Here is a 25,557-nt window from a genome sequence, read left to right on the forward strand (position 1 = left end):
GCAGTTACTGTGATAAATGTTTCCTCTTTCATTATTTTTCGCTGAGTAATTTCGAATTTTTTTAATGCTTCACATACTTGTATATATTTTTTAATATTCTGCATATTTGTTATATATACTTGAGAATGTTTGCTTTTGGTAAATTATTATAACTGTTAAGACGTTTCAACGTTAAAAAAAAATTAAAAAAATATAACAGAAGAAAATTGGTATTAAATTAATTTTAATTGGCTACATAAAAATCATATTCCTTATTTTCACGTTAATAGTTAGCTGATATTTGGTTAAAAGAAACAAAAGTTCTAATGAATCTCAACACAGGTAATCTGGTCTGTCAGCCTAATTTGTCAACAGAGATTTTCCAAAAAGACAAAACTAACTTGTTAGGAACAGCCTTAAGAAAGGAGGGAAGGAACAGAATAACTTATCCCCTTTCTTCCAAAGAAGTATTAAATACAGATATGTTGGCAATATAATATTTTTTAGTCTATTGCCTAAAAATACAACAAAATTCTGGACGAATACATTAAATTAATTGCCTTTTTTAGTGAGTTAAGAGTAAGAGTTACAAATATATTTGCAATCTAAACTAATGGATTTATAACACTTTTGATTTCCTGTATAAATCTCTCTGAAACGAAAAAAAAAAGAAAAAAAAAGCTGTCATACGCATATAATTTCCTAAATACTCGTAAATAAATAAATAAATAAAATCCAATTTGTTTCTTTCTTGTCTGATTTTTCAGAGCTTGAATGGAATTCATTTTCTAAGTGAAAAAATAAAACCCAGCAACGCACTAGGGAAACTATAAAAATATGATTGATTTCTCTTCAGCAATCACAGTTACAAGCACACTCATCTATTGATCTTCTAGGTCGAGGGAAAGCATCTGAAAGAATAAAATGATCATCATATAGAAAATGCAGATATTATTTTTATTATTTTAACCATATACAAATATAATACGCCCATCGTAGGCAGAAAATGGGTAAATAAAACGACCTCGTTTGTCGTGATGTACTACTACTACCAGTGCTCGAACTAGAAAATTTTAAAAATGCGAACGCCGATATTTAACAGCAAAAGAGAGTATGACAAAACACGGGGTTTTTGATTTGTTTTGTCAAAGGTTCTTCCTGAAAATGAAATTTGTCACACAATGGATATTAAATGTGGCTGCTATTTATATATTGTTTATTTACACATATACAGAAATAAAGAGGAATTTACCTCAATGCTTAAATTCATCCTAATTGTTTATTTACGAATATACTGTATAACTGTGTTGTGTAAAGGACAGAACGTGAAATGAAGTTAAGTTCATTTCACGTTCACGTTAAACATCAATTATAGATCACCACAAAATTAAAAAGATACTGTACACCTTTTTATAATGAAATAAACATATAAATTAAAAAATAAGTTTAAGTAACTTAAACCCAAATTACGTGGCACCCCTGGAATGTTGTTGCAGCGCCCTAATGTGCCGCGGCATCCCGGTTGAAAAACCACTGTTCTAATCTCTCAACTCAAGCAGTTTTCCACAGAGTTGCAAGATTTCGGGACGGCAGTGAGAATCTGGAAGACGACCAGCAATGTGGACGTCCAACAACTTCGAACCCCACAAACGACCGAAAAAGTTCTCACATTGATTGCACCTGATGGTTGAATGACTCTTCGAGAGATGGAAGAACAATTCTGAGAGAAGATTTGGACAAACTGAAGATCAGCGCTCGGTTCATTTCGCGTTGTATGACTGAAGAACAAAACTACTCAGAACAGAAGCATTCAAAGAGCTCATTCAAGATGCTGATGATCCCGACTTGCTACATTCCATCGTTAAAGCTGGTTGCAGCACTGAAGATGTTCTTCTTCAATTAATATCTACTGCTTCAAGCACTGAAGCCAAGTATGCGCTAGCCATCACAGTTGACTTTGCTGGAGCATTTGATCGGCTGTAGTGGCCAACTATTCTCAGAAGACTCCATCAAGCCAAAGCATCACTCAACCTTTATAGCTGTGTCAAGGAGTACCTGAGACATCGCACTGTCCATGTTAGTACCAAGTACAAATCTGTCACTAGCCAGGTCTCCGAGGCTGTCCCCAGGGCTCGGTCCTGGGGCCTTTCTTTTGGTCCATCGTTCTGGACGAGTTCCTTGGGATGGACTTGGGAATGACTCAACCCCTTGCACCACCAAATGCACCACCAAAACCAAATCGTCAGCGTTTGCTGACGATTTGGTTTTGGTGCTGCATGGTGACACAAGAGCTGATCTAGAAGAGCGAGCAAATTGCGCACTAACTAAGCTCCAGGATTGGGCAGCCATTCACCGACTAAAGATCTCAGGAGAGAAAACATCCATATTGTTCAAGGGAACGCTCCAACTACGAAGACCACCGGTTATCAAAATTGACAACACCTCCATAAGATTATACCCAGAAATCAAGTATTTAGGAATCGTCTTAGATATGAAGCTACATTTCTATCCTCACTTGAAATATATATCACAGAAAATCAAAAAAATACTCGGCCATGATCATCCGTATAAGCCGTGCAGACTGGGGCCTTAAGCGCCGGGCTCTGGTCCTCATCTATAATGCCATATTTATCCCAATAGCTTGCTATGGAGCCTCAGTATGGTGTACTAGGGCCTCCCTCGACCGAAATCGCCGTAAACTAGACTCCATACTCCATAGACTCCGTACAGCGTTCTATACTCCTTGCCGTAACAAGGGCGTGCCGCGCAGTAAGCACCCCAGCTCTACAGGTGCTAGCTGGATGTATATCCCTACACCTAGAGGTAATAAGAAGAGGATTGTATCAACGATTGAAGAAGAGTATTTCCACCGAAACAGCAGGCATCACTCTTAACCTTGATAACAACCCCAAACAGGAAAGGAAGAGAATCTCTGAAATTATGTACAGGACCTGGCAAGAGACATGGGACACCACCAACAAAGGATTGATAACTAAAAAGTTCATTCCCTCTGTGAACCTCATAAGTCCAAAGCCTCCTCCCTGGTACTCATAAGGCCTCCATACTACATTTCTATTGACAGGCCACGGGCCCTTTAAAGCGAAGCTAACATCCCTAGGCATTGAAGATGATCCACTGTGTCATTGCGGAGCTGAAGAAACGTGGTATCACATAATGTATGATTGCTATGAATATGACGAGTTCAGGCTAAGGTTTGCCACTAAAATCCAAGAAAATCCCCGGCATTTTGAGCACCTGATTATAATGGACGAGCAGCGCTACGCCGCCTTCACCGAGTTTGCGCAGTCTGTCTTCACTGCTAGACGGGTTAGGCACCCAAACACCACCCACTGAAGATCAAAGTAAGAAACTTCGTGGATATGACAGTCCTCTCAGGAGGAAAAAAAAAAAAAAACTCCTTCCTTCGTCCCAGGAGCGACAGAACCCACCAGCACAGCTCAGCTGCTGCCATTAGGCCTCCCTAGCCACGCTCCCTTGCGTGGTCCTTTCCCTCAACTCCGCAGCGGGAGGGGGGGGTTTATCCCTGGTGTCCTCTCCCCTCGCCACCCCTCTTTTTCACTCTGGTGGGGAATGGGCCTGCTCCACTGACTTGGGGTCATCTTCTCTATGGACCTTGCATCTCTATCTTTCCACCCCAGTCTTCAGTCTCCCTCCCAATCTCAGGTGGCAGGACCTGCCAGAGTAAATAACTATAATAGTGGTGTACCTGGTCTGCCTCCACGGGGCGGAGTGGGGCAACGTTGGGTCCCATTAGGGGCCCAGCGGCTAAATGGCCAGATGAACAACGTTACACGACACTACACAAATACAAAATCCATATACTTTTAAACCTCTGGCATTGACAGTGTTCTGTTTCACACCCACAATGTATAGCACGCGGAGATGGGGGAACCCCTGGTGCTGTTTGACACTAAACACTCTACTCTATCGTTATAGCTGGGATTTCGAATACAATCCACAAACAAAGAAACAAGACATGGGAATAAGATGAAATAAATTTAGTTTTCAAAAATTGAAAATCAAAGTGATGTTGATCACTTTCTTAGACAACAAGTGAATCATGGCAAGAATTTTTTTTCACAAAGTAACACACTGAATAAGGAGTATAATGCTGAAGTTTAAGATCGTTGGTTTAAACGAATTCACAAAGTAAGTCTTCTAATCCATTTAGGATGTACGTGCAAAGAGGTTTCTTGACAAAAGCCCACACGAAAATTCCCCACAGATAAAACCCTACTCTTATAAATGCTCACATGAAAAATACCCACATGAAAAATTGCTCACACGGATAACTGCTCAAACGGATAAATGCCCACATTGAAGAATGCTCACATTATTTTTAGTTTACAAAAACAAATTATTTCGTATTTCAAAACGCAACAAAATGTTGTATTTATATATTTTATTTATACTTCTATACGATGTATTTTTATATAACTTTTGAGATAAAACTTTTGATTTTAATATAAAGTAAAATATTTGGATGTGTAAGGGAAATTACAGGAAATAAAATGCTCTGGTTTTATCGCAATTAAAGCCTTTTATTTTATTTATTTAAATATATTTGTAAAAATAAATTCTTTTTTCTCCGTCTTACAAAGTGAACAGTCAACACTTTTTGGTTTTTTATCAACAAACAACTAATTCAGACATATTTCAGTAATTTATTTATTTGTCAAGGATTTGAATAGAATTTTCATTACTGTAAGTTAGTCAATCTCTGCAAGTATTTTAATTTGCCTTCTACCTGTTCATATTACTGCCCAAAAGTGGCAATGAAGTCATGCAGTGCATCATATCTTCTCTTTTTCACCTCTAGACGACCTGCCTGTGCATTAGCCAGTGTCAATCTGTGGCAAGCCAGGTCCCTCTTCAGTCCATCAAACAAAAAGCACACGCTGGGATGACTGCAGTGAAATAGGGAATTAAGTGCATTGTGAAATCCCTCACAGCAGTTTGTAGTTTTAGCGACCGTTCAAGAGCTGCATCATGATGATTCCATATTCTTATTTGAAACTGGGGATCTCTACCTGCTGCACCCTCAATTGTCATTCAGGATGTACGTGCAAAAGATGGCAACATAGTACAACAACCAACCGAACATTGTCATGATTCCTGTCCTCAAAAAGCAGAAGCCAACGTTGCCAGAAGCAAAATGAGGCAATACATGAGAGTAGTTTGTTCCACTCCTCGCAATGTGATGGGGAATGTGTTGTCAGAGTTTAGTAACGATGGCCATATGCCCAAACAACCATTCCTTGCGAGAAATCTTTTCAATCACAGAAAAGAGACGGTAATTTGACTAATCCAACAACAATAAATTTTGACATTCCTGAGAACCGTCAACTCATACTTCATGATTCAGGTGTGGATGATGCAGACCGAATCCTGGTTTTAGGTGATAAAAACTCTTGGTTGAATTGAAAAAAGATACAATCTATGGAGATGGCATCTTTGATAAAGTCCCAAACATGTTTTACCAACTGTATACGTGGTATGTCAAGGTGGGTAACCCATATAACCCCTGGCCTTGTGGCCGTGAAGGGCTTATTGCAATGTATCCATTGTATTATTATTATTATTATTATTGCAATAAAGATTTCTAAATATTTACTTTTGATACAGAAAATAACTTAGATACTTATAATAGAATGTTTGAAATCATGAAGCTGTTGGTTCCAAATCTGGTGCCTCAAAAGGTTTTAGTGAATTTGAGGTTTGCATGAATGCAGTGAGGATTGCCTTTCCACACGCTAAGGTCAACGAGTCCTATTTCCATCTGTGTCAGAGTCTCATCAGGAAACTCAACAACGTTGGCTTGAAGACTGAATTGGAAACTGATATAAATATTAAACTCAAGCTGAAGTCTCTTGCTGCATTAAACTTTGTCCCAGTCCATGATATGAGGAGTGTCTTTGATGAGCTTGCCGCCACATTTCCAGACGACGATAGCTATAATGGTGCTCATGTACGTCTTTTCTACATACATTGGGGGTGCAGCAGGTGGAGATCCCCAGTTTCCAATAAGAATATGGAATCATCATGATGCAGCTCTTGAACGGTTGCCTAAAACTACAAACTGCTGTGAGGGATTTCACAATGCACTTAATTCCCTATTCCACTGCAGTCATCCCAGCGTGCGGTTTTTGTTTGATGGACTGAAGAGAGACCTGGCTTGCCACATATTGAAACTGGCTAATGCACAGGCAGGTCCACCTAGAGGTGAAAAACAGAAGATATGATGCACCGCACGACTTGGTTGCCACTTTTGTGCAGTAATATGAGCAGGTAGAAGACAAACTGAAATAATTGCAGAGATTGGCTACCTTATAGTAAAGAAAATTCTATTCAAATCCTTGACAAATAAATCACTGAAATATGTCTGAATTAGTTGTTTGTTGATAAAAAACCAAAAGGTGTTGACTATTCACTTTGTAAGACAGAGAAAAAATAATTTATTTTTATTAATAAAATAAAAGGCTTTAGTTGCAATAAAACCACAGCATTTTATTTCCTGTAATTTCCCTTACAAACATTTACATCCAAATATTCTACTTTATATTAAAATCAAAAGTTTTATATCAAACGTTATATTAAAATACATCATATTTAAGTAGAAATAAAATATATAAATTCAACATTTCGTTGCGTTTTGAAATACAGTAATTTGTTTTTTTGTAAAAATAAAAATAATGTGAAAATTTTTCCCTGTGAGCATTTTTCATGTGAGCAATTTTATGTGTGGGTATTTTTCATGTGAGCATTTATGACAGTGGGGCATTTTCTGTGCGAAATTTTCGTGTGGGCTTTTTTCATGTGCTCATTTTTCTGGTCACCGTGCATAGTTGTGGCACGCCTTCTCGTGGCGTGGACGGGTACAAGGAAGCAGCCATCCGGCGATCGCTGCTTCCCGGTAGCAAATTGGCCAGAAATAACTAAGCGGCACAAATACAGCACTACTTATTACTGGTCATTTTCCAGCAGCGAAGTTGAAGTAACGTTTGGGAGCAGCCCTACACAAGACACAACATATGTCTACATTTACAAGTATGATTTTACTTTAATATCTCTTTGTTTAATAAATTACTTCTTTCAGCTTGTATTGTGTTGTTCTTTAGGTTTATATTACTGCTATACTTCAGTACTGGGATCTGCAGCTTTGCAGTGAAATAAATAATGAAATCAGTATTTTGTGGGTGGAAAGGTTTCTATGCAAAATAAAGAACCAAATAAATGTCTGCAACATTATACTATAGTTATTGATTCTGACGTTCAGTACTACAAGTAATTCAGGCTTCACTAGAATTTGTAATCGCCAGTGAACATTTTAATATTTTCAACAGTTTTTTTTTTTTTTTGAATATTTTAAAAATCGGAATGCTTTTAGCTTAATTCTGCATCAACTCGCACGGCGTTCCAGTGCATTCGGCCTGATTCGAATACTGTGTGTACATCTCACGAAAATAATGATAGGTGAAACAGGACCAGGGTATGTCTGCCAGGGGCAAAGGTTGATGACGTTGTAGAGCAGATATCATCTTTTCAGGGCACAAAGGTTGATATTGTTGTACACGGTGGCACTAATGATGTTAACAGTAGGAGACCGGCGGAATTACTTAACAAGTACAGGTCGATATTGAAAAAAAAAAAAAAAGCCATGAGTTAGGTTAAATCTGAAAGTATCTGCAATTCTGCCCATACACGATAGGAGGGAGTATATGATGAGACCACTGTCGATCAGTTCGGACCTGGAGAGATTGTGCAAGGCTCAAGGGGTAGAATTTTTCTCAGCCTGGTCTGTGCTTGTTAACAGGAGAGACTGCTTCTACAAGGATGGGATACACTTAAATAGAAAGGGTGCAAGAATATTTGCTGATGCTATCGAACCAGAGTTAGGGGATCGGAAAACTGCTAGCTTGGGGAATACACGGACTAATAGATTTTTCATGTGCGCATTTATCTGGTCAGCGTGCATAGTTGTGGCACGACTTCTCGTGGCGTGGACGGATACAAGGGCTCTTGCACTGCTTCTATTGAAATGCAATTGAGCAGCAGCCTGGAAAGCAAGGCAATGGGGATTTCCAGGACTGCTGGGAGTCATAGTGGAACAAGTAAATACATGGACTGTGTTAGGATAATTAAGAGTAGAAACAGGTGCATGTACACCAATGCTAGGAGTATACTTAATAAATTTGATGTGCTTGAAGTGCTAGTCAAGACATGAAAGGCAGATATTGTTGGGATATCACAGACGTGGTGTCACACAGATATAAGCAGTGCAATTTTGGAATTTGGAGAGTATAATATGTACAGAAAGGATAGACTGGACAGGAAGGGAGAAGGGGTTATGCTGTCAGTTAAGAAACATAAAATCTAAGGAAATGCATCCAATTGATATTGATGGACAATGCAATGTTGAGTCTGTTTGGTGTGACATAAGTACTTGGAAAGGAAAAGTGAGAGTAGGTGTGTGTTATAGGCCCAATGAATCTGATGAGTATAATGAGCAATTGTGCAGAGATATAGAGTGGGCCAGTAAATCAGAGTGTCTTATAATGGGAGATTTTAATTTCCCAGAGATTGACTGGAATTTGTGGGTTGGTCACTCACACACTAGCAAGGCTTTTGTGGACTTATTTTATGATTGTTTTCTATAGCAGCATGTTCGGGAGGCAACAAAAGGGAGTAATACTCTTGATCTGGTTATCACTAGTGATTCTTCATGCATTAAGAATCTGCAGATAAAGGAACCACTAGTTGGCAGTGATCACAGTGTGCTGAAGTGGGATTTACTCAAAGAGGTAACTACCATCAGGGGTAAAGGGAAGGGTTTTTGCTTTTGTAAAGGTGACTACGGTGGTCTGAGAAAGTATTTAAATTCTATACGGTGGGACCAACTGATGATGTTACCAACAGCAAATTCAAAATGGAAGGCATTCAAAGAATTAATCTTGGAAGCTACTAGGCTTTTCATACCAACTAAGAAATATTGTTCAAGATTTAGGCCTAAATGGATGTCAGATGAACTAACGAGACGTATGGCAGAAAGAAAAATGCATGAGATACATATAAATTAACATGTGACACAGAAGCCTATGATAGATATAAGCTGGTCTGTAACCAAGTCACAAAGGAGGTAAGGCAGTCAAAGGCAGATTACGAGAAATCTTTGGCAAAGGATGCAAAAAAAAAGCAAAGAGTTCTTTACTTATGTAAACACTAGAAGAAAAGGGATGAATCAGATTGGTCCACTTGATATCGATGGTTCAACTGTTGATGATCCTGCTCAGATAGCTAACAAACTGAATGAATATTTTGCATCTGTGTTCACACATGAGGAGTTATTCAGGGAGGGGAAGGCCAGAGATGTATTAAACTGAGTGGAGAGTAAAGTGGAGAAGAAATTGTTGTAGATAAACATAAGAAAGGCACCTGGGGTGGATTGAATATATCCAGTTATATTAAAGGAGGCAGCAAAGGAAGTAAGCAAACTCTTAGCCATAATTATGAGAGCTTCCTTGGACTCAGGGTAGGTACCCATGAACTGGAGATGTGCAAATGTCACTCCAATCCACAAAGGAGGATCGAGGGGAGACACAGGTAATTGCAGACCTGTTAGTTTAACTTCTGTTCCAGGGAAATTAATGGAGGCACTGGTTAAAGAAGCATTGCAGGATCATCTAGACAAGACTTCAGTTATAGCTCGGACACAGTATGGGTTTGTTAAGGGAAAGTCTTGTCTGACCAATTTGATTGGATACTATGATGTAGTCACAAAGGAATTGGATGCAAAGAATAATTCTGATGTCGTATATTTGGATCTTAGAAAGGTTTTTGATACTGTTGCAGTATCAAAAACCTTTCTAAGACTGCTGCAGAAATTGGAGCACTGTGGCATTGGAGGCAAATTGCTGCTATGGATAAAGATAAATTGCTGATATGGATGGTTGAGTGGGAGAAGACAGAGAGTGGTAATCAATGGACAGTGCTCTTCGTGGAGTAATGTTATTAGTGGAGTCCCCCAGGGTTCAGTGTTGGGTCCATTGTTGTTTTCTGTATTCATTAATGATATTGATGATGGTATATCAGGCTTAATGTCCAAGTTTGCAGACGATACAAAGGTCGGCAGGGTTGTTAATGACACTAATGACAGTAAGCTGCTGCAACAGTATCTGGAAAGGTTGAGAAGATGGGCAGAGAGGTGGCAACTGAAGTTTAATATTGACAAATGTAAAGTACTGCATATGGGAAGCAGAAACCGCAGAGTAACGTATCAACTGTGTGGTACTACACTGAGAGTGGTAGAGAGTGAAAAGGATCTGGGGTTAATTGTGCAGAAGCTCATGGTGTCTTTTCAATGATATACAGGAATTTTTCTAGTAGGGATAAACAGGAATTTTTCTAGTAGGGATAAACAGGTAATTATCTCCTTGTAAGGTAATGGTCAGGCCAAACCTTGAGTACTATACAGGTCTGGAGGCCTCATTTTAAGAAGGATGTAGAGCATTTGAAACTAGTATAGAGAAGGGCAACAAGATTAGTGAATGGAACAAAGGGTTGCTCTTATGAAGAAAGGCTTAAATGTTGCAAATTACAGTGTCTGGAGACTAGGCACCTACGAGGTGATCTGATAGAGGTGTATAAAGCCTTGAATGGTTTGAGCATGCTCAATGCTGATGGAATTTTTCCTCTTGCTCAGAATAATCGCCTGAGAGAGCATAAATTCAAATTGAGGAAATATAGTTGTAGGATAGATGCGCGGAAGTTTGCCTTTAGGCAGCGTGTGGTTGATTGCTGGAACAAACTTCCATCTGTCGTTGTAGAAGTTGATAGCTTAAGCAGATTCAAGGCAGAACTAGACAAACATTTGGAGCGACTGGATGGGTGAAATGAGAACGGTCTGTGTTTTGACGTGAATACGTCTTTAAGTTCGGTTCGGTTCGGTATAAGGAGGTCTCTACGAAAACTCTAGCGACCAAAAAAATGGCAAGCTTTGTCGCGCTTATATCTCGTAAACTATATTTGATAATATAATGATTTAAATTTTGTTGGATATAGGGATTATGTCTGTTCATATCTAAAATGGTGGGTAGTGCGGGTGTGTAGCGGTGAGGGGGGGAGGGGTAGCGCTTGAGCGTGAACACTGGAAATGGCGACGCTGCGCGGCGTTTGGGCAGTGTAACTATGAATTGCGAAGAGATAGGACGTTGAAATTGGTGTCGATTTGTAGAGAATAAAAGGATCTACAATATTATTTAACAATAATAACCGATAAAATAAAATTTGCAAAGTTATAAGCCGATAAGTGTGCTGATCTGAAGAATATTTTCATAATGTCGAAAAAATTGCAAAAGAAATATGAACAGAAATGTAAGAAACGTATATCATTGGAAAGAAAAATTCAAAAGTTCAACGTGAGTTCAACTTGAAGTACATTTCTACATCGTCCACTACTCTAGGCAACACTTGTATAGCTTTAACCTTTGTAAGAAACACCGATGTAAATACTATGCCATATGTATCTTACTTCTCCTATCATCGGCCTTTGATAAATAAAATTATATAATTATATATTACGGGCGCTAATAACACAAAGACGGATTCACGCCTTAAACGATTGCGCTTGTGATCCCGTACAATTTTTTTTTTTTTTTTTTTTTTTTTTGTTTGGCTGATGCTATATAAGCTTGCTTTCTTGCATCATGTGCCATGTTAATGCTAATAACATATTCAATTTGTTAGTGGATTTTTTTTTTTTTTTTTTTTTTTTTTTTTTGCTTATCATGATGTTATATCGGTTAAAGAAAAGGAGAGAGAGAGAGAGAGAGAGAGAGAGAGAGAGAGAGAGAGAGAGAGAGAGAGAGAGAGAGAGAGAAAACCGAAAACTCGGTCTTTTACTTGGAAAAAAATAAACGACTAACCTGTTAACTTCTTAGATGACGGTTTTTTCTTCCGCCCTCCGGTAACGCAAGAAAATACTACTCTTTCTCCAACCACGTGTAGCAATCGGGGATCGCTCGTAAGATTACCAAATGGGGTCATTATCTGCAGAAAATCATATAAATATTTGTACATAAATAATGAAATCAGTGTATAATCAGCAATAGTTGATTATTATGAACACCGCAGTTACCGAGATGTTCACGAAGTAGATAATATAGTAAGTTACTAATAAATGAATAGTGAGAAATACTGGATAATCATACCAGTGTCCGAGTTGTCAGCGCCCGTATTCTTGTAATCTAACTTGTAAACTCCTCTGAGTGAAGGTCTCGGAGTATAACCAGCATATTTATTTATTTATTAAGGGACTGTATAATATCATTAATTTACAGCCTTACTTATAAGAAACGTCCAAACGAAGCATAGAAGTTGAGAGACACACCCAGTTAAAAGTAGGCACTAACGGCAATGAGGCATCGTTTCCATCGTATCAAGACGCACCCTCATAGTAGAACACTGCTGGTGAAATCGATCTGTGAAGATCCCCTTCACTCCATCGTCAGAGTAAAACGTTTCAGCATCTTCAAAAGAGGGCCAAAGATTGACAGGTCAGGACTGATCTCTTGCCTTGCAGTTTTCACACTCGCCTGTGTAAACCACGCAACACTGTTAAGTCCTACGGAATTTGCACAGGTATGTTTGTCATAAAAAGATAAGGTTTGTGCCACATTTTATACATAAGAATGTTGGAATAAGTGTATCTTGGAAGACAGGATAGTTCATGAGAAAAAACATAAAAATAAATAAATAATCAAACCTGTGTTCATCGTTTATTTCATTCAATAGGTTATTCATACCTATGTAATAAAAAGTGCGGTAAGTTCTGCTAATTATCAATTAACATAATTGTTAATTGATAATTAGCAGAACAGCTTTCTTATATAATCAATTAAAATTATGTTAACTGATTATATAAGAAAGCTGTTTCCATGAGTTTCAGTAGCATTCTCCAAATATAGTGAAATGTTATGGTTGTATTGTTATTATTTTATTTTATTATAAAGGACAGAAAATATTCACGTATTAAATAATATTTTTCATATGAAACATAGCAATTTATAATATTAATTCAATTTTTTTCTGCTTCTTTGATGGTGCTGCGGATGCCCCCCCCCCTCACTCATGCCTCTATTTCAGATCCCGTTACCTACTTTTTAAAGAAACCTGGCTTCTTTTTTTTTAATCTTCTTTCTTTTAAGTAGTTAGAAAAAACTGACAAAAAGTTGCGTTTCTCCTCCTTCTTACATGCTCAGGTTAGTCTTTACGATCTGCTTCCGCTTCATGTTAAGTGCTTGCATTTGAAACGGAACGGGGTTAATAGGCGTTTGGATACGCGCGAGTCATCTGTTGCTAAATTCTTTGAACTTTATCATTATTTGGAAGATAACCAGAAAATATACTTACTGTCTTTGGCTCATGAGCAACTATTTGTGTCGCTTTCTTCTTTTCCACCACACAGTTCAACTGGGATTTTTTAGATTTCTTTACCACGCTCTAGAACACAGATTTAAACATCTCATTTAGTTTAATGCCTAAAGTGTACAACATCAAAGTAAATAAATAAAATAAATATTAATTTGCTGCTATAACAGTTAGAAAGGGTGCGCTACTGCATAATGAATAGTGAGCGCTTCGATCTTCCCAACGAGGGGAGATCGGGACGCTCCTTTCCCCAGAGCCTGAGAAATTGGAACGAAAATCTGATTAAAAATTTCAGATAAATTCAAACTAATTGCCGGCTTAATTATCCATTACTGTCAATCACATATACCATAATCGCTATATCGTCCCTCCGAGAAAAAGTAGTCTGGATCCGCTCCTGATTCTAACTTTCCTAAAAAAAGGCACAACTATAATAAGGGCTATTGATCTATTCCTGCTATCGGGCTATTCAGCCATTCAAGGGGCGATGTGCAGGGTTCGCTCTAGGATAGAGTTTCTAGTTCCAGTGAAATTTTGAAATGAGAGAGTCTGTGTAAGGAATTACCTGCTTTTATTTTGTAAAAATGGGTGCACATAGGATTAAGTCGAAGTTTCTGAGGGACCTTCACTTTAAACTGGAACAGCGGAAAGCTTGTCAGTCTCTGTAGCGACTTTAGCGCAAACGCTTTGTTTGGATGATTAAACGAAATTGTCGTCCGGGCCTCTTTAAATACTGGTAGAAGAACTACCAGTCTTTAAAAGTGATTTCCAGATAATTATTTGATTAATTTTCTTCAACGTGAATTCTGAAAGGTATTTTCAGCATTGATACTGAAAATCTGAGTGTTTTCGAAGATGAACATGGGAGCGACAGACGATTTTTGGAGCTAAATAATACAGGAATAAGTTTAGAAAGTTTTCTTCGCCTCATTAAACAATTACTTGGAGTGTAGCGCTTAAGGAATTGTGGTGGATATTCCAGGAGTTGAAGGTGTTTGTCAGAGCAGTTTTTCAAACTGGAAGATGTAATGTAGTATACTACCATCAGCAAAACTTCTAAGCTGATTTAATGGAAGTAAACAAACAATTTCAATTTGAACACAGTCATTCAAATCGCAGTTAGCAATAAATACCTTAGGACATTTTAGAAAACTTTGTGAATCAATGGTTTCTAAATCGTTTATAAAGTTCATAATCAATGAAACTACTTAAGTCTCTACTAACTTGTAGGAACAGAAAAAAGTCATTGGGTGATCGAGAATCTGTAGATAAAGTATACAAAAGCTTACTATTGAAATTGAAATAAGTCATGTGATTTATTATTTTTTAAGTCTTCGAAGCTCATGAAAACAATATTGAACAATTCCACTTTGGTTTGCACAGCTGCTTCTTACATCCATGAAATGTTTTAAAACATCATTAAAGTGTTAAGTTTCTTCGGAAAAACAAAGAAAAGCACCTGTGCAAAATGTCTTCTTTTCAGAGAGAGAGAGAGATGGAAATATCTATAAAAAGGCATCCAGATGAAACTGAATGCTTATAAGAGCTGAATCATTATTTAACCTGACTATCCTATTTTAATGAAGTCTAGAATCATGAGAGAGGTTTTAGAAGGACCGCATCAGATGTAGGAACAATGTTCCATGGTAAGGATTTGAGATTTGTACAGAATAAATAGTGTTTAGAAGAAAAGTAACGCAAAGAGCGAGAAAGAAAACCCAGTTTTTCTAATACAGAGGTAACAACAATCGTGACTGCTCGTGCCAAAAGGGATTAAGTCTTTACAATCCCCTATAAAGATGTGTGATCTTTTCTGGAAGTCGGAGTGTTTTCGAAGATGAGAATAGGAGCGACAGACGATTTTTTCAGCTAAATAATATAGGAATGAATTTTAGAAACTTATCTTCGCCTCATTAAACAATTACTTGGAGTTCAGCACTTAATGAATCGATGGTGGATATTCCAGGAGTTGAAGCTGTTCGTGCAGAGCAATTTTTCAAACTGGAAGCTGTAATGTACTATACTATCATCAGAAAAACTATGAATAAGATTTTCAGTCACTGGAAAGGTCGTTAATATACAAGAGGAAATGGGTTGGAGAAAGAAGAGAACCTTGAGGAACACCAGCCTTACTTGAGAAGCTAGAAGGCAGAGAACCATCTTTTATCACCCACGGTGAGGGTCGGAGAAAAAACTGGCTACCCTAATGCAAATAATAGAAGGCAACCCATAAGATGGAAGACGTCTATGCCACAGCAAAGTGAACCGTCTTTGCAAACTTCCTTTGTCTTATCAGAAACCTTATCAAAATCCATCATTGCTGAAAGAATCCAACAGTGATGGAAGAAACAAAATATAAGTCAGCAATAGGTGAGTGGGTGTAAAACAGAAGAGAAAAAATAGAAAGATATACAAAAAAAAAAAAAAAAAACAGAGAGAGAGAATAGAATTAGAAAAACTGAGAAAGAGAATAAGTAAATAATAAACATTAAAACTAAACAGCCTATAAATATTGAAGGTAAAGATAAATTGAACTTAAATATTTAAGTTAAAGTTGAATAAAGGAGGCAATTGGGGTTTTAAAATTTTAGGTACCCAAATGGTATTTTCCCTGAAGCAACAGTTCCCCCCCCCCCATCAAAAAGATTTACTCCTCTGAATGCTGGCTCCTTTTGTAGATAAGCTATAAATTGCAATCACTCCACATCTAGCAACGAAGAACATGGTGTCCTCCCTAGGCTTCACACAGTTGCTCCTTTGCAGCTGAAAAGCGGTTAGTCCTAAAGCAAGAATACTTTCTGGATAATCTCAGCAACCATTGCATGGCATGCATTGCAAATGGAGAATACTAAGATCCAATCTACGATCATCAGCACTGGCGCATCACGCAAGGCTCGCCCTCTCTGACCGATTCCCACCAAAGAACATGCTCCCATCAATGCAAAATTTAGGCGTTTATATTTACATTATGTATGTGTACCATGAATATAAAATTTTGATTGTTCATGTACCTAGTGAATGTCTTACTAGGTACGTACTGTATTATGTAATTCAATATAGTATATACTGTACCACCTTATTGTACCTTGGAAATAACCAAGAACCTTGAATAATTTCTTTATTTCTATAAAATTTTATAAATGCCTTCATTTAATTTTATTACATACTTATTTTTTAGTATATTTAACTAATTGTCTAATGATGTTTAATTTTTTTTAATAAATTTGTCATTTACTAATTTGTATTATTTGTAATAATACAAATTAGTAAATTTATATTATCCCTTGTCTCTTGCCGTGAAGTGGTATTTGTACAGAGCAAAACTGCTCTACAATAAAGATTATTTATGAACTTATTAAAGGAAATATAAAGTTTTCATTTTGTAAAATGTATAATCTCATTTTTCATAATTGTGTTTTTATACATATCAACAAACAACAATAAAGTTGATTTTTTTTTTAACTCAGTTGCGTTTATTAAGAATTTTAATTCCCCTCACAATCGACTAACCAGATTAATGGCATAGAGTTCATGCACCCCCTTTTCAGGTAGGCCAAATGTCTCCCGAATAGTAAGGGACAAAGTATTCTTGTATTGATTGGGGCCTCCAGGGTTACCCCTATATACCGCTGTAGCATCTGTAGGTTATTTATAGCCGGCAAGTGTGTGTAAGTGTGTGTGTGTGTGTGTGTAAGTATATATGTGTGTTGTGATGAATAGTAAGGTAATTTTATGTCGAATTCGTGTGCGCCCTCCGATCGATATCTTGTCCATCTAGTAAATAAAATTAAGTTTATTGACTTAATCGCTGAGAAATAAATAAATATATGCTTCCTTTTGATTCGGTCACTGAACTTAAGAAAACTGAACATCTAATTACCCCATCAGCCGAACTGAGCTTCAGTTTCAGTGGAACAGTCAGAGAAATGTTTTTGGGATCTGGTTTAGTTTCGATTGCCTCCATAGGTTCTGTGTCAACCCTATCAATACTAAGAGCAGACATATGCGGCTGATTCACTGGTAACTGAAATGAGAGAAAAAAAATAAATATAAATATAAATATATATATTGTATATATCAGACTGTAACTAGAAATTCCTGCACCAGACAAAATAAAAATATTATGTCCCCCATAAATAAACAACATACAGTAAACTCCCATTATAACATTCTCGCTTATAGAGCTATCCTGCTTTTGGCTCTCTCTTCCTCTGGTTCCATGATCAAGTGGGGGATCCTGTTCATAATGCTCCCCCGCTTATAGTGCTCTTTGGGTCCGATTCGAAAGCGCTATAACGGGTAATTACTGTAAATAACAGAGTAAATGAATGACGAAATACTGTACTACAAAATGCGTGTTGCGCTTACTCATTTAAAAGGTTGACTGTATAATATATACTGTATAATATACAGTATATATTATACAGTATATCAAATATACAGTATATATTATATTATTTTTGAATCCTATGTTTTTCGCACCTACTTTTAATGCACTCGGAAAAATGTTTCGAGTGTCCGCCCTAGTTTACTGCTCTGAAAATACTGTCAATTTTATGAGATGATGTATTTTAGTGAAATAATATTTGAACTGAATGAATATATGAAGAGATATATTCGTTCATATTTGATTTATTTTTCCCATAAATATTTTAGTTTTATTCATTGAAATATCCACTGTATCTACTATAACGAATAATCCTTATTATACGTTTGTTCCCCGTGATAACAAGGCCAATACTGTAATACGATCTAAGCCAAAAGGCCGAAAAGCGATGGCAACAAGGCTAGGGATAAAATAAAAATATTACGCTCCCAGTCCCGATAAATAAATGTTATATAGTAAACTTCCGTTATAATATTCTTGCTTACTGCTTTTAGATCTCTTTTCTAATGGACTGTTCCCATGATTATATAGAATTGTATAATTTTATATTATTTCATACAACTGTATAAAATAATATAAAATAAAACAAAATAATGTAAAATAAAAATCACAATGGGTTAAGTTCACATCATTTAGGTGACAGGATCAGCCACTCAATCGTATTAGTACCTCAATTCAGTTGAAACTACGTTCAATATATTGTATCCAGCCTATAAGTGACTGCTGCAGATATTTAAGGACTTTAAATCTGCAGCAGTTCTGCTAGGTTGGCAGTGTCCTGGGAATGCACAGTTATCATTCGAGGTCAAGCATGTGAGCTTTGGAGGAAGAGGAGGAGGAGAATCCAGTTGAGAAATGAGGGTGATATGCTGAACTTGAAGAAAATTTGTCCACATCAATTCCAAGCGTTGGAAATGGCAGAATTTGTTTAAAGAGGAGTGCATATCCATCTGCTAAATACTTACAGGAGAACCTTGCAAACATTTACACTGTAAAAAGCACAAAGGACGCAATGTACTGATATAGACGAAGGAAAAGTTTGGGTGGAGGAGGAAACCATGTTTTAAAAAAGAATGGAAATTTTTTAAAGATTTTATTAAACTACACATTAAGTCTATTGAGTATTACTGTATAAAATTGATAAATATAGTATGATCATAATAATAATGCTGTCATTACGAAATTTATTGATTGCATGTTGAACAACGCGCACACAAGAGATGGTAATTACAGCAGCAGCAGCAAAAGAAAGCGCACAAATAATATAGAATTAAAAAACTCTGAGGAGAGTTTCCAAACGCAATGAATAGCTGCACTCTGAGTTATAAACAGTGGCCTATGGTTTCCTATCTACCTTCCAAGGTTCGAATTAATTAAATATAAAATAAACGTTGCTTGCACCGGGAACTGTTTCTATTAAGTAAACAAAACTTCACGATTAACGATTCCTAAAATTCAGCGATCCCTAAAATTTAGTCTCTATCATCCCTTTCCCAAATGGTAAAATTAAGAGGCAAGAGGATTATATCCGATTTATTCATTTTTGAAAACTTTAAAAAAACTAAAAAATAAATATGTAATCGCGATTCTTGTTTTAATGGAAGTATTTAAACAAGAAGCCGCTAAAAATTGTATCGCACTTCATGGATTGACCATGGAATCAGAAGAAAAGGGCGTTAAAATGGGATGGATAGTTCTATAAGCGGGAGTGCTGTAATGATTATTCTTATAATCATCTCACGAATAGTGAGATGATTATAAGAATAGAAATATTTTAAAAGAAAAATTTTAAATATTTTGCTCTTAAAATACTTTTTTTAATAATTATAGTTTAGTTCGCATTATGATTAAAAACAAGTTTGTAAAAAGAAGGATGCTTGTTTTGTATATGCGTATTGAGGTCTCCGGGCATTCAACTTTGTCCTGGTTACCTTGCCGAGAAGGAAAAAAAAAAAAAAAAGGAAGAATCCGTCAGTGGAAGGGGTTAACGATCTACTGTGGCGTTACTAACCGACTTACATCCACAGCACCGTTAAAGTGTAACATGAAACGAATAATAAAGTTAATGTTGGATTATTTTGGCCTCTTTGCGAATAGCGAAATCGATGTTCGATGTTATGGAGAGAGCCCGTTCGAAAAATTAAAACGACTTTCTTTGCTGCAGGAAATAAAATTCGAAACCCGTTTTAAAAATGAGGATAGCTGTTACTTTTCCGTTTTAATAAAAAATATACTGTACGCTCTGTATCGCTGCTTCTCAGTAGTTTAAAGCAGGAAAGTAGTCCTTTTTGCTACACTGATATGATGGCCTATTTAATAACACTTCATCAACCAGGAAATGTGTGGAATATTATTTTCCCTTTCTTTGCCGACAATCAAAATTTGAATCATACGTCGTACTCAGGTATATATATAAGATGATAAGTATGTGACAAAGTATGTGTGTGTCTTTCGAAATAGCATTTAATTCTTATAATAATGACTGACCACACTATTTTACTTCAGTATTTTGTCTGAACAATTAGTGGCTATAATGCCCTCTCGATTAATGTGATTTTCCTAAAAAAAAAGACAAATGGACCGAAGATTACAAGCAATTTACAGATACAATATAGATATGCCTCGTGGCCTTAGCTGCCGCATACGCATATACTAAATACACTGTGCTGCCACTTTATTAGGTACACCCCTGCTGTGCACACAAATGGTTTGTCCCACAACGTTGTAAGTCACATGACCACAGTTGTGGATATAAATGCAGCAGAACAACCTTTCTAGTATCAGTTAAGCCTACAAACCGTAGCAAGAATGGGGAAAAGGAGTGATCTAACTTCGAACGTGGCATAGTAGTAGGTGCAAGACGTGCTGGACAAAGCATCTCTGAAACGGCAGTTCTCCTGAACTTTTCACGCACCACAGTTTCAACGGTGTATCGAGAATGGTACAACGAACAGAAAACATCCTCTCAACGACACTCCTGTGGAAGAAAATCGCTTGTTGATGAGAGAGGTCAGAGGAGGATGACTAGACTTGTGCAAGCACTGTTTGCTTGCACAAGTCTAGTCATTGGGCCACAATGTCGCACATCACGTCAGAATACAACCTTGGTGCGCAGAACAAAATATAGCAACGGACTACTAGTCGCACTTTGTCGCGAATGGGCTACAACAGCCGACGGCCACATCGCGTGCCTTTGTTATCAATGAAAAACAAGAGAGCACGCCTCCAGTGGACACAGCTACACCAGCACTGGACTATTGAGGATTGGAAAACAGTTTCTTCGTCTGACGAGTCGAAGTTCCTAGTGCATCATGTTGATGGAAGGCTCAGAATTTGGCGAAAACATGAATCCATAGACCCGTCATGTCTGCCGACTACTGTGCAAGGTGATGGGGAATGTTTTCTTGGCACACGTTGAGTCCATTGATACCCATAGATTCACATCTGAATGCCACATCGTACCTAAACATCGTTGCTGACTAAGTGCATCCGTTCATGTTGACAGTTTATCCTCAGTCAGATGGTTACTTCCAGCAGGATAATGCGCCGATGCACAAAGCCCGAATCACTATGGAATGGTTCCAGGAACATAACAATGATTTTTCTTTGCTGCAGTGGCCCGCTCAGTCTTCGAATCTCAATCCTATTGAACATCTTTGGGATGAGCTGGAAAAGGCTATTCGCTGCAGGCTTACACATCTCCGTCGAATCTCAAGGAACTGCGTGACACACTCATGTCTGCATGGTACTCCATTCCTGCACAACATTTTCAGCATCTTGTTCAATCCATGCCTAGACGAATTCAGGCTGTTTTTAAGGCTAAATGAGGCTCAACACGCTACTAGGTAGGTGTACCTAATAAAGTGGCAGCACAGTGTATATTGAATAATATAACAAAAACAAATTTGACTAAATAGAAATAAATAAAAAGCAAAATGATTAACATTATTAAGAAATAAGACCAATATGAAAAAAAAAAAAAAAAAAAAACCACCTTAAATGATGTCTCAATACTTCCCCTACAAAAATATTAAAGAATTCAGTTAATAGCGGACTAGTTCTACTTCAGAGGCAATGACAGCAGCCTTCCTTAGCATTGATTTTACAAGGCATGGACAGCTATTCTTGACGATATTAGCTGCTCCTACATTTGTACGTTTTAGGTTTCCCATTTTCGTTTACCTACGACATCGTTTCCTGGTTCACCTTTCTAAAAAGATCCACAAGAAGACGCCTCATATATAAAGAATGCTCTTCCAGCCATATCTGCAAAATTCTCCTCCTGTTAGCAGTAGCGTTATCGTTCTGAACCATTTGATTACTGTCCAGGTCAACGACAGCAATACAGGAAAAATATGATTTGCGATAATATAAAAGTGTACTAGACAGATCGGTCAAGGATAATAAGAGTACCAGTACCGTGCCATGAAAACATTGCTCACATCAGAAATCCGGCAATAGAGGAAATGACATAAGGAAAGGTGCATTCTGAATCCATTTCTGTTAGCTTCTTCCACACCAATTCGGGGCAGTGAAGGATTACAACTAAAATTCTTAAATGAATATTATATGGGATTAATACTGAAGAACCATTCAGGTCAGTCTATTCGTGTCAGGCTTTCGGTCCCTAAACATTGCGAAGTGAGAGTTAGCGCATATAACTTAAATGGTCAATCAAAGTAGTCGGGACTGTGCGACATTATCGTTCATTACCATGAGGTCTAAACGAGTAAACCTGTAACAGTGTTCGCTGATCTCATCCCTCTGCCGGTATCCTGTTAGATTCATGCTGATGGATGCAAAGAAACTGTCACATTAGAGTCTAATATGACACCCGAGAATAATCTTATCTACCATGTGCATTATGTCCGTAAATTGCACGTGTTCTGTGATAAATTTGTCTGTTTTTCTGGACGAAAAAACTTTCCGGAGATAAAACCTTGCTAACCTTGCCTCAGACCCACTAAATCAGCCAAAGAGTAAAAAAAGTCCATAAAAGTTCCACGCGTCATTGGCGGGATTCGAACCCGGGTCTTTTCACAGTGTGGGGAGGAGGCTGACGAAAACAGTAGATTTACAGAGTTTCACAGTAATTTCTGCACAAGTCATTCCAGTTTTTTCACGCGCTCTGGTGCGAGTTCCCACTCTAGCGCAGTCTGCCTAATTTAAACTTTTTTCTTTCCCTAACCTGCACCACGGTGGTTTTTTTTTTTTTTTTTTTTTTTTTTTTTTCATCTCTCTGGAATGGGCTCCCAGAGGATCCTGGCCTACCTTCTGGCAACACTAGGTGGGTCAGAGTTTCTTTTAAGACTGGCCTACTTTCCCGTGGTGTGGACGAGTACCCAGAATCATCTCTCCAAGTGACTGATGCTTCTGATGGTGACTGGTAGCCAAGCGGCCAGAACACAACAATATGCACGCTACTCACACAAACCTACACCAAACGTATTTCTGAACCTTTTACAGTTGATTCTGTTCTTCACAGCGATATGAGGAGAGAAGTTGAACAGACGTTCCAAGTGCCACCCTTACATATACTATACATGTTCATGTCATTCCAGTATTATCTGCTAGCCAGACAACTCACTGGTTACAATCGACGTACTTCTGCACTGGGTTTGAATGCTGTTTTAACAGGAGGAACTTTTATCAGCTTTTTTCACAACCTGGTCCAGTTAGTCGGTTACGGTGTGAGTTACATGGTTTTATTTACAAGAAACTCAAATTTTTCGTCCAGCAAACAGGCAAACTGATCGAAGGATACATGCAATTAAAAAATATATATACTGACGCCTCATGACCTTATTTGCCTTGACGTTAAAACACACCAACAGCAGCCCCACATCATCACCAACCTACTGCCTCTTATTTATTCCTTTCTTGGAAGGTATGAGGATTAGAGCGAACCATTTCTTTCCAGATGAGTGTCCGTTGAAAATCAATTTGTAGGTCGATTATTGATTGATGTGAGAAGAGTAAATTAAAATAAATAAACGTTCTGTTTACATTCCGGAACTACTCGTACTACATAGGTCAGAGTTCACAACTAATCATTTTGACAGGAATATAATCATTAACCGTATTTATTAACCATATTTAACATTCAGCATGTTCAAAACAAATGATTCCATCAATTGTTATCCCAAGATATGTGATGTCAACTCATATAAAGTGATTTTTGTTAAAGATATATGGACATTTCTTTTCTTATTATCGAATTATAATAACTATAATCGCCATTCGCTTGAAACTTCTAGCCTTACAATTTGAGAAACTCTGCTTTAATGCGTCTAGCGACTAAAGCAATACTGTACATCGATCGATTTTACCTTAGAATAATCCTGAGTAAGTTTTCGTAACACATTTTTTTCCTAGAATTGTTTCAAATCTGCTTTCCACAATTTGAATCACACATTTAACCAATCTGCCACTTCTGCTTGAATCTTTCGCGCTGTTATTCCCCGTGTAAGAAAATCGTCTAACACGGGGAATCGTCTAAACTGCTTATATAACAAATGTGAAACGGTTATTTCAGATAATAACCATATTTCAATCATAAAACAGCCATTCTGAGCCATACAAAACAACCAATTTATATATATAACTAAATAAATAAATCATTCTTCATAAAAATATGCTGAGATGTAACAGATTGTAATTGGTTCAGTCCATTATGTTTCAGCTTATTTTATATGTCCCGTTTTACCTGAATATGGAGTTATCGAAGAAACCTGAATTGTTGCTAAATTTTCGACAGCGCAAGTCAAGTGAAACATTTGTTCCACTTCTGAATTTGCACCTACTAATAAATTTCTTATGGGTGACTGATCGTTGGACCTTTATTAATCTGTTATCAGACTTCCTTGAAGGCTTACAATATCTATTGTTTTAGTGACTGATCCGGTCGGAAAAGTGCACTGACCTAAGAGCGATGGCAAACATGGCGTACATAATATATATTATTGTGATTCCAATAAGGTGACCTACAACTTCAGTGAATCATGACGAATATCCGAACTCCTGGGGAAATGTTTTGTGCTATATTTATATATACAAGGTGTTTCAAAATTATATACACAGAATTATAGTGGAGTTGTAGTTCTACGTACCAAAACAAACAAAATGTTCATATTTCACCCCAGGGGCTCACATCTGGCTTGGCACACCCATAATCCTGAGCTGGATATTATCATTCTTCTCTTTCTTGGTGATTCCTTTCTACTTCTCTCTCTCTCTCTCTCACGGTAACTCGAGAATTTTTTTGGCTGGTGCAGCATAAGCCTCGGGCTTCCTTGCGTCATATGGCTACTAATAATATAAACATGCGTCCGGAAATGCTTCCTTTCAGAGTTACAAGAACGATGGACGAAAAAAATTCTTTTAATAAGTTGTTGTTATTGGATTTTAGGAGCATCGGCAACTAAGGCCAGGTTGCTCCGTGTGTATATTGTCTGTAAATTTTGTGTGTTCTGAGGTCGATTTTATTTCTGTTTGCTGGAAAAACCTGAATTTCCGGGAGAAGAACCATGCTACCCTCGCCTTAGACCAACTAACTCAGCCACGTTGTGAAAAATACCCATAAAAATTCCTCCCGTCGTCGATGGGATTCGAACTCAGGTCTTTTCCACCCGGGTGGGGAGGACGGCGATCCTACCAACTGTGCCACTCACGAGGGCTGCTTCTATTAAGTGTGCTTTCAGACACAAGGAAAGTGAATGTAATTATCTCTCTTCAACGAGTGTTTC

The 25,557-nt window shown here is 37.5% G+C and overlaps 1 protein-coding gene across 1 annotated transcript in view; it reads right to left on the reverse strand.

The window, feature by feature from the left end:
* Positions 1-801: 801 nt before the first annotated feature.
* Positions 802-25,557, reverse strand: part of LOC150079080 (uncharacterized) — a 46,148-nt gene continuing 21,392 nt past the window's right edge. Inside the window, exons 3-6 of the mRNA XM_090382943.1 lie at positions 17,306-17,449; positions 13,408-13,497; positions 11,922-12,045; positions 802-890 (exon numbers count right to left, since the gene is read on the reverse strand). Coding sequence (XP_090239069.1) covers positions 832-890; positions 11,922-12,045; positions 13,408-13,497; positions 17,306-17,449 — 417 coding nt within the window. The 3' untranslated portion in view covers positions 802-831. The remainder of the gene's footprint in view (positions 891-11,921; positions 12,046-13,407; positions 13,498-17,305; positions 17,450-25,557) is intronic.

Source organism: Mastigoproctus giganteus, chromosome 10, assembly GCF_048544385.1.
Source record: "Mastigoproctus giganteus isolate SK-2022 chromosome 10, ASM4854438v1, whole genome shotgun sequence".
Taxonomy (NCBI): Eukaryota; Metazoa; Arthropoda; class Arachnida; order Uropygi; family Thelyphonidae; genus Mastigoproctus; species Mastigoproctus giganteus.